This window comes from Microcaecilia unicolor, chromosome 9, assembly GCF_901765095.1.
Source record: "Microcaecilia unicolor chromosome 9, aMicUni1.1, whole genome shotgun sequence".
Classification (NCBI taxonomy): Eukaryota; Metazoa; Chordata; class Amphibia; order Gymnophiona; family Siphonopidae; genus Microcaecilia; species Microcaecilia unicolor.
In genome coordinates, this window is record NC_044039.1 from 196,789,008 (window position 1) to 196,804,648 (window position 15,641).

At 44.9% G+C, this 15,641-nt stretch overlaps 1 protein-coding gene across 1 annotated transcript in view; it reads left to right on the forward strand.

Moving 5' to 3' along the window:
- The first annotated feature begins 2,891 nt into the window (after window positions 1-2,891).
- LOC115477104 (coiled-coil domain-containing protein 85C-like) overlaps window positions 2,892-15,641 on the forward strand; it is a 220,357-nt gene continuing 207,607 nt past the window's right edge. Inside the window, exon 1 of the mRNA XM_030213719.1 lies at window positions 2,892-3,645. Coding sequence (XP_030069579.1) covers window positions 2,940-3,645 — 706 coding nt within the window. The 5' untranslated portion in view covers window positions 2,892-2,939. The remainder of the gene's footprint in view (window positions 3,646-15,641) is intronic.

The following is a 15,641-nucleotide window of genomic DNA, read 5'->3' on the forward strand; positions in this document are numbered from 1 at the left end:
CGTATCTAATAATTCAGGCAGAGGACCCCGAGACAGCCCAGTGTTAGACAATAACCAAATCATATTAGAAATTGAGTGGTTCCTGATGAAGCCCTAAGTGGGTGAAACAATCTGGGCCCCGATGAATGAGATTGCAAGTCACCAGTTGAAGTGTGGGGTACCAAGCCAGCTATGAGAAAGCTAAGTTTATTTATTTAAGTCATGCTGTAGCTCAGTGGCGTAGCAGGGGGGGGGGGGGCTGCCACCCGGGGCGGTTCGCCGTTGCACCCCCCCCCCCCCGACCAGCTCTTGCACCCTACCTTTAAAAAGAATATCGGGAGGCGAAGCGCAGCACCTCGCGCCTGCCCTGCACGTAAAAGAAATGTGGACCGTCGGGCCTTCTCTCGCTCTGTCTGTCCCGCTCTTGCGGAAATAGGAAGTTGCATTAGTGGAGGGTGGGACAGATAGAGTGAGGGAAGACCCGACGGTCCACATTTCTTTTACGTAAAGGGCAGGCGCGAGGCGCTGCACCTCACCTCCCGATATTCTTTTTAAAGGTAGGGTGCGGGAGCTGGTCGGGGGGGATGTGTCGATTCACCGAGGGGGGGGGGAGCTGGCAGGGAGCACCCCCCTGAGCTGACACCCAGGGCGGACCGCCCCTCCCGCCTCCCCCTTGCTATGCCACTGCTGTAGCTTGGGAAGTTTTTTTGCACTCAGTAATGTTTTGAAATAATAGTCATTACATTATTAGTTCTATTTTGGAACTTGTGAGAAAGTGTACCCTATGAAAGAGACAAGATCACAGGCACAAAAATCTTGTATAGATAATAGTGTCCTGATGGTCAGACCTTGGCAGGGACCTTGGTTTCTGAGGGTACCTCCCATTTGCTAAAAAGTGAAAAAGTAAAAAGAAGAGAGACATTGTTGACAATGACAATTGTCTTTTGCATGGCCCTTTGAGATTGTGCTTGGCTGTTTTCCAGTGCTTTCAGTATTAGATTACCTAAGTGGATATACAGCTCATACTGTGTATTGAGGGTATTGCTAGACACCAGAGACATTTTTCTTTGATATGGGGGTGGGGATTGGGGGGGGGGGGCATGCAGACTGCCAGTAACTTGTTTTCTTTTGAAATATCACTGTGCTGTCAGTGCTTGAGCTAATCACTGCTCAGCACTGGCAGGAAAGGTGACATTTAGCAATGAGCTGTGGATTACATTTTAACAGGGCAGTAACTGCCATTCTCATTGATTACAGCATGCTGTGTAGTTTTTTTTTTTTTTTTGGCAATAATTTCTGAATGAGCCCCCATGGTTTGATATATAGGCCCCAAGCACAAACTAAATCAGAATAATAGCAGAGCTGTTAGTTACCCAGTTCCAGGACAGAAACGTTTAGTTAGTCCTGGTTTTGAACTGCAGCTCAAAAGCAGTATGGTATTTTTTAGTCCTTGATTCTACCCACTAAAATCAATGTTGTAGGTTCCAGACCTAACCAGAAATCTCCCTCTTGGGACTGGCTAACTTGGCAACTCTGTAATAGATAATGATGGTATTTAAAGTAATTATATTATCTAAAACTATGATATATACCAAAGTAAGTATGATGAAAAGGAGTGGGGGATGAAGGAAGGTGGAAGAGCAGGAACACCTTCCTCTAGTTGGCCACATAATCCCAGAACTTCCCTTCTCCCATCCTCAATCGTCCCTCCATTCTTTAATACATGCAAAGTGATTCAGTATATAAAAAATATACCATGGTATTTCAGCATTTTTACAATCAAATTTTCTCTTTCCGTAGGCTGCAGCAAGCGTGTCAGATAAATCTTTCCCAAAAATGAATCCCCCACACAAAAAAATCAGTTTCTAGACACTGCGCCGATCACCTGCTCTACGATTACCACTTGGGCTCCGGGAAAGGGCTTTTAGCTCTGCGCTGTCCCTTTAAAAGAGACTCCGCCTAGCACCTTTTCTCTACCTGCGTTCAAAGCTTTTCCCTGACTGCACTCTGATTGGCTGCAGGGCCCGTTCTCCAGAGTAACGCGTGTCCTTCCCGGGATGGGGGCGGGAAGAGCCGAGCCAAGAGCCCGATCTCAGCAGGTTACAGCTCGGCCAGTCAGCCGGGCTGCGCAAGATTATTTATCCCCTTTTTAATGTCGCACTTCTGTATTAACGAAGCATTGGCTGGTCCCTGAAGTGGGCGGGGCTGAGCGAGATGTTTACCCCCGCCTCCTTTTAAATCTCTCTCCTGTATTAAGAAAACATTGGCTGGACTCTGAAGTGGGCGGGACTAGTTCAGCAGCTTTTATTTATTTATTTAGGTCTTCTCGTCTCTTCTTCTTCTGTTCTTTAAGTTCCACTTCTCCTGATTACTCCAGAGAGAAATGTGCTTTTCTGTTTCTGCTGAAATGTGCAGGAGCTTTTTTTGCAAGTAGCTAGCCTTTGAGGGGTTCTAAAGACCACGACACCAAAATAAAAACATCGGAAGGTTTGTTTAAATTGATTTTATTGTTCAAACTCTTTTGAGATCTACTGCTACCTAATCGGATGAGGAAATCGAAGTTGCTGGGGGAGTTGCACGCCGCCTCCCGGGACTTACAACGGGAAATGATCGCGGGCGATCTCTGTCGGTGGGGGAGAGGGGACCTGATATAGTATCCACCAGGGGGCCCGTTTTACCGGGCGGATCGAGGACGCTCACTTTACAGACATCAAAGAAGTGCAAGAACCGTGAATCGGACCCAGAGGCGCATCTCCTCACCCCTCCCCCGACACGGTACCTTCTCTCTCGCTCTGTTACCGGATCTCAGGGCTATGAGTCGAGTTTAACTTGATTCCGGCAAAAGAATTAAAACAATCGCAAATGTTCCCTTAACCCGAGAGAGAGCAGTCGCAGCCCTTCTTCTCCGCACGTGTAATTCATTGAAGGCAAAAACAATTTTCAAAAAAGCAAAAGTAAGCATGGCAAAGAACCTTGCAAACGGGTCCAGGGAGGATCTCAGCAAAATCCCCGACGAGGAGCTGCTGCGCTGGAGCAAGGAGGAACTGGCCAGGCGGCTGCGGAAAGCCGAGGGCGACCGGATGAGCCTGATGCTGGAGCACGGCGGTCTGATGAAGGACGTGAACCGGCGGCTGCAGCTGCACCTGCACGAGATCCGGGGCCTGAAGGAGGTGAACCAGAAGCTGCAGGACGACAACCAGGAGCTGCGCGAGCTCTGCTGCTTCCTGGACGACGACCGGCAGAAGGGCCGGAAGGTGTGGCGCGAGTGGCAGCGCTTCGGCAGGCACACGGCCGGCGTGCTCTGGAAGGAGGTCGGCCTCTACCAGCAGAAGCTGCGGGAGCTGGAGGGCCAGCAGGAGTCCCTGATCAGGGAGAACGTGGAGCTGAAGGAGATCGTGCTCATGCTGGACGAGGAGAGGAACGGCGCCGGCTCCAGGAGCTCCATAGACAGCCAGGCCAGCCTGAGCAACCTGAACGGGGGATCGGGGACCAGGGACGTGGGTGACGGCAGTAGCACGTCCAGCACGGGCAGTGCGGGCAGCCCGGATCACCACCACCACCATCCTCACAGCAAGCCCGGGGACAGCAAGGTTGGAGCGCTGAGGAGATCCATGGACGACTTGTCCACACCTCTCCATCACAGGAGCATCCCCAATGGACTCAATGGTGAGTGATTTCCACACCCTCAAGTGAGCGCAATCAAATGGTAATTTTAAACCAATACAAAGTTTAGGTAGCTATAATCTCCTTGCAAAGTTGTAAATAGCCCTAAGAGTAGGGCAGTGCTGTTAAGGCTTCTTAGATAGACACATGGACTGCAGGACATCGAGAGGGGTGGGAGGTTGTAGCTTCATTTTCCCTCCTTTATCTGATGCTGTTTTGGTCTTGATTAAAAAAAAAAAAAAGCCCCATTAGATGTTAATAACAGCTTTGCCAATCTCTCAGCTGCCGGATAATGGATTAAACCCTGGGTGGTGGTCGCTGCTAGACGCGTTGGTACTATGGAATAATCTGTCTACATCTCAGGCTGAAAAGGTTCAAAGTATCTGGGGGGGGGGGGGGGGGGGGGGGGGGGGTCGTGCGAAAGGCTTTAACCAAATCTCAGTTTAAGATGAGCTGCAGAAATGCAGAGTCTTGTAAAGAGCCTTCTTCCTTGTCCTTCCCCCAGGCGTCCTGGATCGAATAAGTATGTTATTTGTCTACACCCAATTGAATTATCAATTACTATAGCAAGATCTCGTAACATTCTGTTTATTAAAATTAAACTGTGAGCTGTTTTCACTGTGTTTCTTGATGCAAAGCTTACTGTGTGAATGCTGCTACTACTGCTTATCGTTTCTGTAGCGCTAGTATACTTACGCAGCGCTGTACACTTGTAAGAGACGGTACCTGTTCGACCGAGCTTACAATCTAATCAAGGCAGACAAGCAGGGCAGATAAGGGAATTACTTAAGGTGGGAATTATAAAACAGATATGGGTACTGAACGAGTGAGTAGGAGTTAAAAGCTTTGCTCTGCCTTTGAGATAACTCCATTTATCGTTTAGTTCAACATCTAGGGTGTATGAGAATATATGTGTTTTAAAAATGTTGTTAAAAATTAATTCATTGACCTAAATGTAATGGTATTCTAAGATGTGCCAAAGCATTTTAAATGTTCTGATTTTATGAGGACAGTTTGATAAAATTTTATGGGGTTAGTAGTGTGATGAAGGTATATATCATAGTTACTGTGACAGGTATGTGTAAAATGTTAAAGTATATCAAGTAGAAAGACGTCTCTTAAAAAAAATGAGAAAAATAAAAAGGAGGGAGCTAGTAATTTGCTATTACTACGTTAGTCTTCCAGTTCAATCAGAGCCAGGGCTGGTATCTAGCACTGTGATGACCCTTAATTTATTAATTGTTTAGAATTTATTTACCCCTTTTTTTTTTTTTTTTTTAAGAAAGTCACTCAAGACAATGTACAGTAAGGATAGGTAGAACATTGAGAATAGACAATTTCAGCAGGAAAAATATTCAAATAACAGTACATTGTATGTGGCATACTATGCTATACTGTGTTAAACGCAATATGCATTAAAACATTTTAATAAATGGCATAGGGTGGAACATATAGATAACTAGAGTAATAGGATTTAGAAAATAAGTGGCCTAACTTAAAGACAGTTGCATGAATAAAATCTCAGTTCAGGAGTGATAAGTAAAGGAGTGGGGTAGCCATGTTAGTCCACTCTTAAGGTTATCAATAGAAATCAAACAAAATAAAACATGGAAAAGAAAATAAGATGATACCTTTTTTATTGGACATAACTTAATACATTTCTTGATTAGCTTTCGAAGGTTGCCCTTCTTCGTCAGATCGGAAATAAACAAATGTGCTAGCTGACAGTGTATATAAGTGAAAACATTCAAGCATTACTATGACAGTCTGACAGGGTGGGAAGATGGGGTGGGTAGGGGGTATGCATGGGGACATCAAAGCATAGCATTGATATTCTAACAGGATGGGTGTGGATAGGTGAGGGGTGGGGTGATCAACAGAGACATACAGCTTTATGGTTTATAATGGGCAAGGAACTGGGCTAGGTCAACATTTTACAGGACCAGGACACTGTACCAGTGACTTCACAGTGAGAATCCTGAAAGGTAACTTTAAAACCATACAAGAACATAAGACCTTTGAAGTCAGAATGATTGAATATTTTAACACCCAACAGAAAGGACTTAACAAGGATCTGGGGTTCCTAGCCCATTATAAACCATAAAGCTGTATGTCTCTGTTGATCACCCCACCTCTCACCTACCCACACCCATCCTGTTAGAATATCAATGATATGCTTTGATGTCCCCATGCATACCTCGTACCCACCCCCATCCTCCCACCCTGTCAGATTGTCATAGTAATGCTTGAATGTTTTCACTTATGTACACTGTCAGCTAGCACATTTGCTTATTTCCGATCTGAGGAAGAAGGGCAACCTTCGAAAGCTAATCAAGAAATGTATTAAGTTATGTCCAATAAAAAAGGTATCATCTTATTTTCTTTTCCATGTTTTATTTTGTTTGATTTCTATTGATAACCAGGAGTGATAAGCAAATCCTGCTACAGTCCAGTATGTGCAGTTGTATTAGTCCTTGTGTGAGTTCCACCAGCAAGCTGGTTCCTTCTTTTTATTTTTGTTTTGTTTATTTTTTATTAAAGGCTTGGGAGAAGAGCCAAGCTTTCACATGTTTCCTTACAGTGACTGAACTTTTTTTTTTTTCTGAGAAATGGTGGGGATGGGGTAGGCACTCGGGGTTGCAGTATCACAAGGGCCCCCCTTGGCAAACTTAAATGATATTTACTGAAGCAGAGCTTCAGGGCATTTGATGCCAGCTGGGCAGCTCCTTAGTTTCTATACTGGATCACCCTGAGGGGCATAATCGAACGCGGATTCCCATCTCCATGGACGACTATCTCCGAGGACGGGTCCGCGAAGGGGCGGGGCAGACCATATTTTCGAAAAAGATGGGCGTCCATATTTTGTTTCGATAATACGGTTGGTGCCGGGCAAATGCATCGGATTTGAGCTGGGCGGTATCGTTTTTCAGCAATAATGGAAACTGAAGTCGCCCAGCTCAAAAACGAACAACTCCAAGGCATTTGGTCATGGGAGGGGCCAGGATTAGTAGTGCACTGGTCCCCCTCACACGCCAGGACACCAACCGGGCACCTATGGGGCACTTGTAAAAAGTAAAAAAAAAAAAAAAAAAAATTAAAATACTTCCCAAGTCCATAGCTCTCTTACCTTGGGTGCTGAGCCCCCCAAATCCCCCCCTCCCCAAACCCACTGCCCACAACTCTACACCATTACCACAGCACTTGTGGGTGAAGGGAGGCACCTAGATGTGGTACAGTGGGTTTTGGGAGGCGGTTTGGAGTGCTCCCATTTACCAGCACAAGTGTAACAGGTGGGGTGGGGGGGTGGGCCTGGGTCCACCTGCCTGAAGTCCACTGCACCCACTAACAACTGCTCCAGGGACCTGCATACTGCTGTCATGGAGCTGGGTATGACATTTGAGGCTGGCATACAGGCTGGGGAAAAAAAAGTTTTTAAAGTTCTTTTTGTTTTTTTGGTGGGAGGGGGTTAGTGACCACTGGGTGAGTCAGGGGAGGTCATCCTCGATTTCCTCTGGTGGTCATCTGGGCAGTTGGGGCACTTTTTGGGGACTTGCTCGGGAAAAAAAGGGTCCCAAAAAAGCGGCCCAAATTCTCGCTACTGCCGCCCTTCTTTTTTCCATTATCGGCCGAGGGTGCCCAGCTCTCCTTGGCCGATAAACACGCCCCAGTCCCGCCTTCACCACACCTCTGACACGCCCCCGTCAACTTTCGATTATACCCATTTGGGCGCCCATGAGAGAAAGGCGCCCATCTCCCGATTTGGGTCGAAATATGGGCGTCTTTCTCTTTCGAAAATAAGCTGGCCTGTGTCTTAACACTGGTCCCACTGTCTCCAGGATTTGTTTTTCCGTGGTCTAACATCCCACTTTTACCTGCACTTAACACTGGTCCCTGTCATTGTGTACCAAGGCTGGACTCTGGCTCAGCCACTGGGCTATCCCAGAACTTTCTGCACTAGAACTGAATGTTGCCTGTTGTTAAGGTAGCAACTATCTGCCATATTCATACTGAAGAGTGCAGTAAAGCCAGGGAAAAAAGTTGGGAGGCTTGAGCAGGTATAATCTCTTGTCTAGCAGGGACTGATTTGACAGGAAGTAAGCCTGGCAGCAAGGGAAGCTCAGGACTGTATGAAGGAACTTTCATGCCTGTAATTAGATGTGCAAGACAGGCGAGCTTTTGAGGAATAGCTAAACCTATGCACTTCTCATGTAGTGGTGGGTCACAGGAGGGTTCATTTCCTCCTCTCTCCTCTGACTGAGATCAGCAGTAGGTATGTGATGACTTTTAAGCCTTCCTATCACTGTGCAGGGCTCATTTTGAAATCACTTAGACATACAACTATGTGCATTGTCTAAGTGCATTGAAAATGAGCACCTGCATCACTATGGATTAGATGCACTAGACCTAACTTTGTAGCTTCAAGGAAATCCAAAATATTTGACAGCTGACCTTAAAAATGATTGCTTTTTCACATTAGTATTCCATCTTTTTTTTGGGTGTGTTAACCTTGGGAAATGTATTATTATTATTTATAACGCTTATACTCCGCGCTTTCCCACTTGTTAGCAGGTTCAGTGCGGCTTACATAGTATATCAAATTTTACAAAATAACATACAATGGATATAGCTGTAATAAAGTGAATAAAGAGGTGGTCAATTAGATGTGGGTGAGTAGGATGGGTAAGGGAGGAGGATGGTAAAGGTAGGGGAGTGGGAGGAGGGTGTGCATTGGGAAAAGCGTGTTGTTTAGTAAGTAAGAGTGTATAGTGAGGGGTTGGAAGAGGAATGAACATGGGATTAAATAGAGGAGCATATTCCAGGTTCTGTCTTCATAGTCTGATCCAGGTAGCGCAGATGGACTCCTAATTTAAGTCATTTGAGTAGGCTTGCTTGAATAGGTAAGTTTTTAGCAGCTTTCGGAAGGGTAGATGGTTATTGACTATTCGTATGGATCTTGGGTAATGCGTTCCATAGTTGGCTGCCTATGACGGAGAAGTTGGATGCATAATATGTTTTGTTTTTGAGTCCTTTGCAATTATTTAGATGTAAAAATAGTGTTTTGCTGTTTTTTGTTTTAATTTTTTTTTTTAATATCTGGTATTTTTTTCCTTCTCCTTTTCCACTTCCAGCTCAGTCAGGATGTGGTGCCCTGAGCCTTCCATTTGAAAGTAGGTGGGGATTATTTTCCTCTGTTTCCCATTTCAAACCCCCCCCCCCCCCCCCCCCGCACATGCGGTAATTCTGTAAGTTGGCACTCAGTTTATGGAATTGTAATGTTTACGTGCGTGATTGGCAGTTATGTGTATAAGCGCTAGGTGTTATTCTATAAACAGTGCACCTAAATTGCGTGGATGGAGCATTGGCATGTCACGGCTGACGCCGAACGACATGCACCTCTTATAGACTACTGTCAGTTGCATGTGTTGTATGGCACACTTAAACCAGTGGCGTGCCAGTGCGGCTTTCTACTAGAACGGTTTAGGCGCGTCCTTTTGCCATTATAGGATTGGCACCTAAATGAGGAATCCAATTTTTTTAAATGCTTGGGTTAATGTGTTTGTGTTTTCTATTGCCAATAAAGAAAGAAATATATTATAAATCACCATTAACAAGCAATGCGAACGTTTTTGAGTACAGGGGTTTCTCGGAGGAAGCTCTCTTCCAAATGCATAGTGGCATCATGAAAATCAGTTTATATAATATTAGGAGTATTATTGACCCCCCCCCCCCCCCCCGAAGAAGGTAGAAGTGTTTTAAAGAAGCTTTCCCAAACACAGCCTGTGTTTCACAACACTTTTATGAGCACGGTGGAGATTTGACAAGGACGATTTAAGAAATGTTATGCCTGCGCACGATCACAGAAGATCTGCCAGGCAAAGTTATTGATGAACATTTTTTGCATGGAGAATTTGATGCTGATATACAAGTGTGCAGTTGGTCGTCTTCTCAAATAGAAGTTACAGGCTTGGTATTCTGAGCACAAGTAAATATTCACATTGTTATTGGTGATTTATAATGTACAGTAGAACTTCTGGGGACTGATAAAAATTGTCTCTCATATCCTAGGTCCCTTATATCCAAACTGTACATTAATGAACTTGTGTTTTTTTTTAACTCATTTATTTATAATTTTTCATTTTACAAGGGTCACTTGCAAACAGTAATACAGAGATGATTGCACATTAATACAATATAAGAAGAAAACAATCCCAACTAGATATATGGATTATATACAATCGTTCTCTTTCTTAGACCACAAAGTGAAGAAAAATAGGGAGAGTGAAATAAGACAAGGAGATCAATTAAACAGTAAACAGAAAAAAAGAAAACATGGTATTAACCTGATTATCCCCAGATATTACTCATCTAATTCATTATTCCACATTGATCATCTGGTTGGCTTCTTCAAGACCAAATACGGTGTATAGTCAATTCATTTCATTGAGAGCATACTTATTGTCCAGGTTTTAGTTAGAAATAATACATCTGATTACATTCTCTCTCTTTTAAAAACCAGAAATTTTTTAACGATACATATACTCAAGTCTCTAATTCAAATCCCACTGATTATAAAGCAATCCCAGTTTTCACAGGCTTCACTCCTTTCGAAGTAATAATTAAGGAAATATTTCTGAGGAAAACTTTAGGAGTCATACCTGGAACTCTGGAAAAAAACAATAATCTCGACATTAATCATGCATTAATCAACTTGTTTACCCAGTCACAGCTCACATCCTACTGTTGCTAACAACAAAATGTACAGTGTATGTAAATGCAAAAAAGTTTAACAGTTAAATTTCAGTCTTAAACATCTCTGTCAGACTATTATAAGTGTTGCTTATACCCAGTGGCGTTCCTTGCCTGGATGGCAACCGGGGCGGAGCGCCGATGCGCCCCCCCACTAAATTACACCTCCCCCCTCTGGGTGCACACCGCTGGGGGGGGGGGGGTGCCGCGGCGCGCGCCTGCTCCGAGTTCGCTAAACTTCTTTGCTCATTCGCTGCAGCTCCCTCTGCCCCGGAACAGGAAGTAACCTGTTCCGGGGCAGAGGAAGCTGCAGCGAACGAGCAAAGAAGTTTAGCGAACTCGGAGCAGGCACGCGCCGCGGCACCCCCCCCCCCCCCAGCAGCGTACACCTGGGACGGACCGCCCCCACCTTGGTACGCCACTGCTTATACCTAAAATGAGGCAGCGGTTCACAGAATTGCCGCCATACACTTTAGCCACTGCGTTACTGACTGTCTTTGGCCAAAGGGTTACACCTCAGAGCTAGTTTCCAGAACCTACAGTCATGGGCTCCTGTGTCCTGCCGGTAGCTGTAGCCATTTATGACAGTGGGGACCTCCCACCACCTTCCAGGGGTTGTGTGTGCAGCATCCTCAGCTCGGCCAACTTTGAAGGTGGAAAACAAACTCTGGTCCCTTCACCAGGAGAGGAGCAGCATTTTTTGTTTTTGTTTTTTTTTGTGGTGGATTTTACTGGTCTTAAAATGCACCTGCTGCAAGTTATTGTGAAACCCTGGTGAAGGAAGAGCTAGCCCCGCATTTTTATCTGTGTATCACATGGGTGAAAGCAATCAATTTTAAGTGGGATCTGGATCTGCTTTCAGCATGAGAGAATGAGTTAGCCCTTTTAAGGTTGTATAAGGAGGTGATCCACTCCTAAAGTGCATGCAGCATGGCTGTTGCATCAAGCAGCATTTCAGTTCTCATGGCAAGACACTGTGCTCGCTGGGAAGAGACCGATTTCCCTCTGTGTCATTGTTTGTGGAACATATTAGGTTGGCGCCAGCAGCCTCCTTCTGTGGCCACGGCAACCAGTGTGCTGGGAAGCATCGCCTGCCATGCACGCTGCACCGAGATGCTGGAAAACCCTGTGCAACTGCAGCAAGAACACAATGAGCCTTAGAAATGTCTTTTCTGCTGGACCAGGTGCACCAGTGGTACAGTAAATTTTTATTTTTGCACTCTAATGCCAGCTGCTAATTTAAACTGAAACTTCAAGGAGTTTGTTCAAGCAGATCATTGTTAGTTTCCACCCCTGAAAAGCCATCCTGCAAATTTTTTTTATCTTTCAGTTTTTGAATGAGGGGTTCGAAATCTAAATGTGATTTGGCTTATAAAGGTTCAGCCTTTTAACTAACATAGGGTTGATCATCTCATTAAAATAACTAAATGAATCCCATTGGAATTTAGAGGTCACATCTGGTACCATGGCAGTGTGTCATCTGTTAGGTCACGTTCTTGTCCCTGTGTTTGATTCCAGTGGTACGGGGAAAGGTGGTTGCCACAGTAACTCTGTAATTCTCAGATTTTTGAATGTAGCTTTTCAGAGTTTATCCCCAGTTCCATTACCCAAGACGTGCAGACTTGCTTACTGCCTGAATTGCCATCCAGGGCTTGTGGTTTTTGATTTGCAGTTAGCAAAGCACAAGTTTCCTTTACACTGGGGGTAGGAGAAATCCCCCCCTTTTTTGTGTGTGTGGGGGTGGGGGGGAAGCATTTTATGTTCACAATTAGAACAAGCAAACCTCATTATTTCCTTTCTGGCTTTGCATGGTAAACGAAATGCTTCAGTAGAAGGTTTTTTTTTGTTTTTTTTTTACTTTCCCAGTGCCATCATTAACTTAATCCAATGGATCAGGAGTTTCCTGTGCACTTCATCCCCTGATTTCAGTGTGATGCTTGTTGATGCCAACTGGGGTGGAACAAAAAAATTCAAAGTGGGGCTTGGCCATCGGAAACAAACTATTTTTGTTACAAAGTGCTGTATAGAAGTCTGTCTTTAAAATGTTCACATTTGAAGACGAGCAGACTAAAGCATTGGTTGCAGGAGGATCCTCTCTCTTTTTGGTACTGGAGAAATAGATTGTATGCTTTTATGTTATGGGAGGCAAGGGCTGTTAGGTATTCCCAGGGTTGCCGAGAGGGGGGGGGGGGCAAAATTTCCCGGGCTCAGCGCTGGGGTTTCTCTCCCTCTTCTGCTCGGGCCTCTGGCGCCGCAGTCCCCAGTCTCCACCTGCCTATCCTCAGCTCCCTCGACAGGCCCCGTCTGTCTGCCACCGGGCCCCCTGCGTTAAATCCCCCCCCCCCCCCAAAAAAAAACTCTATATCGATAGCGCCTCGCGTTTTTGTGAAAGCGGCAGATCGCCTCGGGCCTTCCCTCACTGTGCCCCGCCCTCGCGGAAATAGGAAGTTACATCAGATGAGGGCGGGACACAGTGAGAGAAGGCCCGAGGCGATCTGCCACTTTTCACACAGACGTGAGGCACTGCTCGCTGGTACTGTTCTGCCGATTTAGAGACTTTTTTTTTTTTTTTTTTTTAAATGCAGGGGGCCCAGTGGCAGACAGAAGGGGGCTGTCGAGGGAGCTGAGGGTAGGCAGGTAGAGACTGGGGCCTGGGAGCAGGAGAGGGGGGGCCTGGGGGGGGGGCGGCCCTGCCCCGGGCTTGGCTCAGTCTCTCGGCAGCCTGGGTATTCCCTAAAAGGAAGAAGGGCTTTTGTGTCTATCTGGAACTGTTACTTACAAAAAATCTCCCATAAAGCAAGAAGTGCAGTGTTGAACAGGTTTCAGAATGTGTTTTAAGTTAGTACTGGTATAAATAGGGGGTGCCTTGGGGTTCTCTTCTAGGGGAGGGAGGATTGGGGATACTGGATGGTATCTTTTCATAGATGGCCTGGGGTCATAAGCGCCCAGACGCTGGGCCATCTCAATGTATGTTTAAGAATTGGGATAAAATAGGTTAGGGGGGGGCGCACTCGTGCAGCAAGAAATGTATGGTTTGATGGCTATGCAGTGAGAGTCTTACCATGTGCTGTATTATCTGTCATCCATATTATCAGAGATTGGTTCTGTACAATTGAAATGTACTATGCTGTGTACGATGTGCTATGTACTTGAATCTGGGTTTTACGTATTAATAAAGACTTCATGAAAATTCAAAAAAAAAATAGGTTGGGGGGGAGGAGGGGATAATCTTGTATATTACGGTTAAATTTGAAAGAAACTATGGTACTGAGGAGGGGGAGGGTGGGGGAGTCTTTGTATAAAATAAAAAAAGGATCACGTGTTACTCAGTTTTTGCTGTAAAGATGTATTTTAAGCTTGATAGCTCTTATGTTATCGCATGATGATTGTTCAAGATTTATTTTGTTGTTAAATGTTGGCTTTGTTTGATAGTAACATAGTAGATGATGGCAGAAAAAGACCTGCACGGTCCATCCAGTCTGCCCAACAAGATAAATTCATATGTGCTACTTTTTATTTGTACCTGCCCTTTTCTCGTTAAACCTGAACATTGTTCACATTTGAGGCTTTGAATTTAACTAGAGCGAAGTGTTGACCAGTTTACTTCAGTGTGAATTATCTGTTTTCATGACAGGATCCCTCATGTTTTGGGGTAGATTTGAATTATTGAGCAGATACTACATAGCAGGATGTGCTGCCCCTTGGCAGCACCAAGGGATTGTGCCCTTATTGTGGCTGGGACATTATATTAGGCGGGGAGAGGAGAGAATGGAATTCTAAGATTTTTACACAATACCATCAGTGTTAATTTTAAGGAGAGGTACATGCAAGGAAGAAGCTCATGCCAATACGTTATTTATTTAGAAACGTAGCCAGCGTTTCTGTAAATGTCTGTGTGATTTCAGAGCAGAGTCGGAGAGGCATGGCACCAGTAAGAGCTCTGGCTGTTGTTACATATCCTCGTTGCTTTCCAGCTCACGTGAGATTAATTACCCCCGGTGTTGTGGAGGAAAATGATCACAGGTTATGCTCTCTGGGACACTGTATTGTACATTTTAGGTTTCTGCCAGAGGGACATCGTTGGAAGCAGATGGAATCATGCTCTGTGGGATGGTATTGATCTGCTGTACTGCACCAGTGTCTCCTGAACCCCTTAGGACAAAGCCTGTTGGTTTTATTAAAATGTTTGCAATCAATATGCATACTCCAGAAGCTTTATTTTGGTGGGGGGGGGGGGGGGGTGCGGATGCTGAAAGCAAACTGTTAGGCTATAAAGAACGTGCTTCTCCATTTACTTTGAGGATAGGTTTAACACACACTGCCTCATCCTCTCATCTCAACACAATACGTACAAACCCACAACCATAATCACCCCAGAACACTCCCTCCCCATCTCAAACAGTCTGAAAATACTCGGCGTTACAATCGACTGGAACTTCACACTCAAGAGCCAAGTGAACTCCATAACAAAGAAAATGTTCTACTCAATGTGGAAACTTAAACGCATAGTATTTTTCTTCCCGAGGGAAATATTTCGCAACTTAATACAATCAGTGGTACTAAGCCATGCAGACTACTGCAACGGAATCTATGCGGGATGCAAAGAACAACTCACAAAGAAACTCCAGACCGCTCAAAACACAGCAGCCAGGCTGATATTTGGCAAACCGTGATTCGAAAGTGCCAAACCCCTCCGAGAAAAACTACACTGGCTTCCAATCAAAGAACGTATTACCTTCAAAATCTGCACCCTGGTTCACAAAATTATCCACGGCCAAGCCCCAGGATACATGATGGCCCTGATAGACCTACCAATCAGAAACATATCCAGATTATCTCGAACATACCTAAACCTCCATTACCCAAACTTCAGAGGACTTAAATACAAAACAACCTATGCGTCCAGCTTCTCCTATATAAGCACACGACTATGGAACGCATTGCCAAAAGCTGTGAAAACAACCTATGACCACCTAAACTTCAGGAAATTACTAAAAACCAACCTGTTCAAAAAGGCATACCCCACCGATCCAACATAAATACCTACATCCTGCAACACAGTAAACCAAAGCTCGTAATGGTCAATATATAATCTTCCTCCCCTCGATCCCATTGTACTTAAAACACATGCACCATTATTCAACCACTATATCACCTTGCATTTGTTTCTACTGGTCTAGGCGAATGCCTTCGCGGTATTATGTAAGCCACATTGAGCCTGCAAATAGGTGGGAAAATGTGGGATACAAATG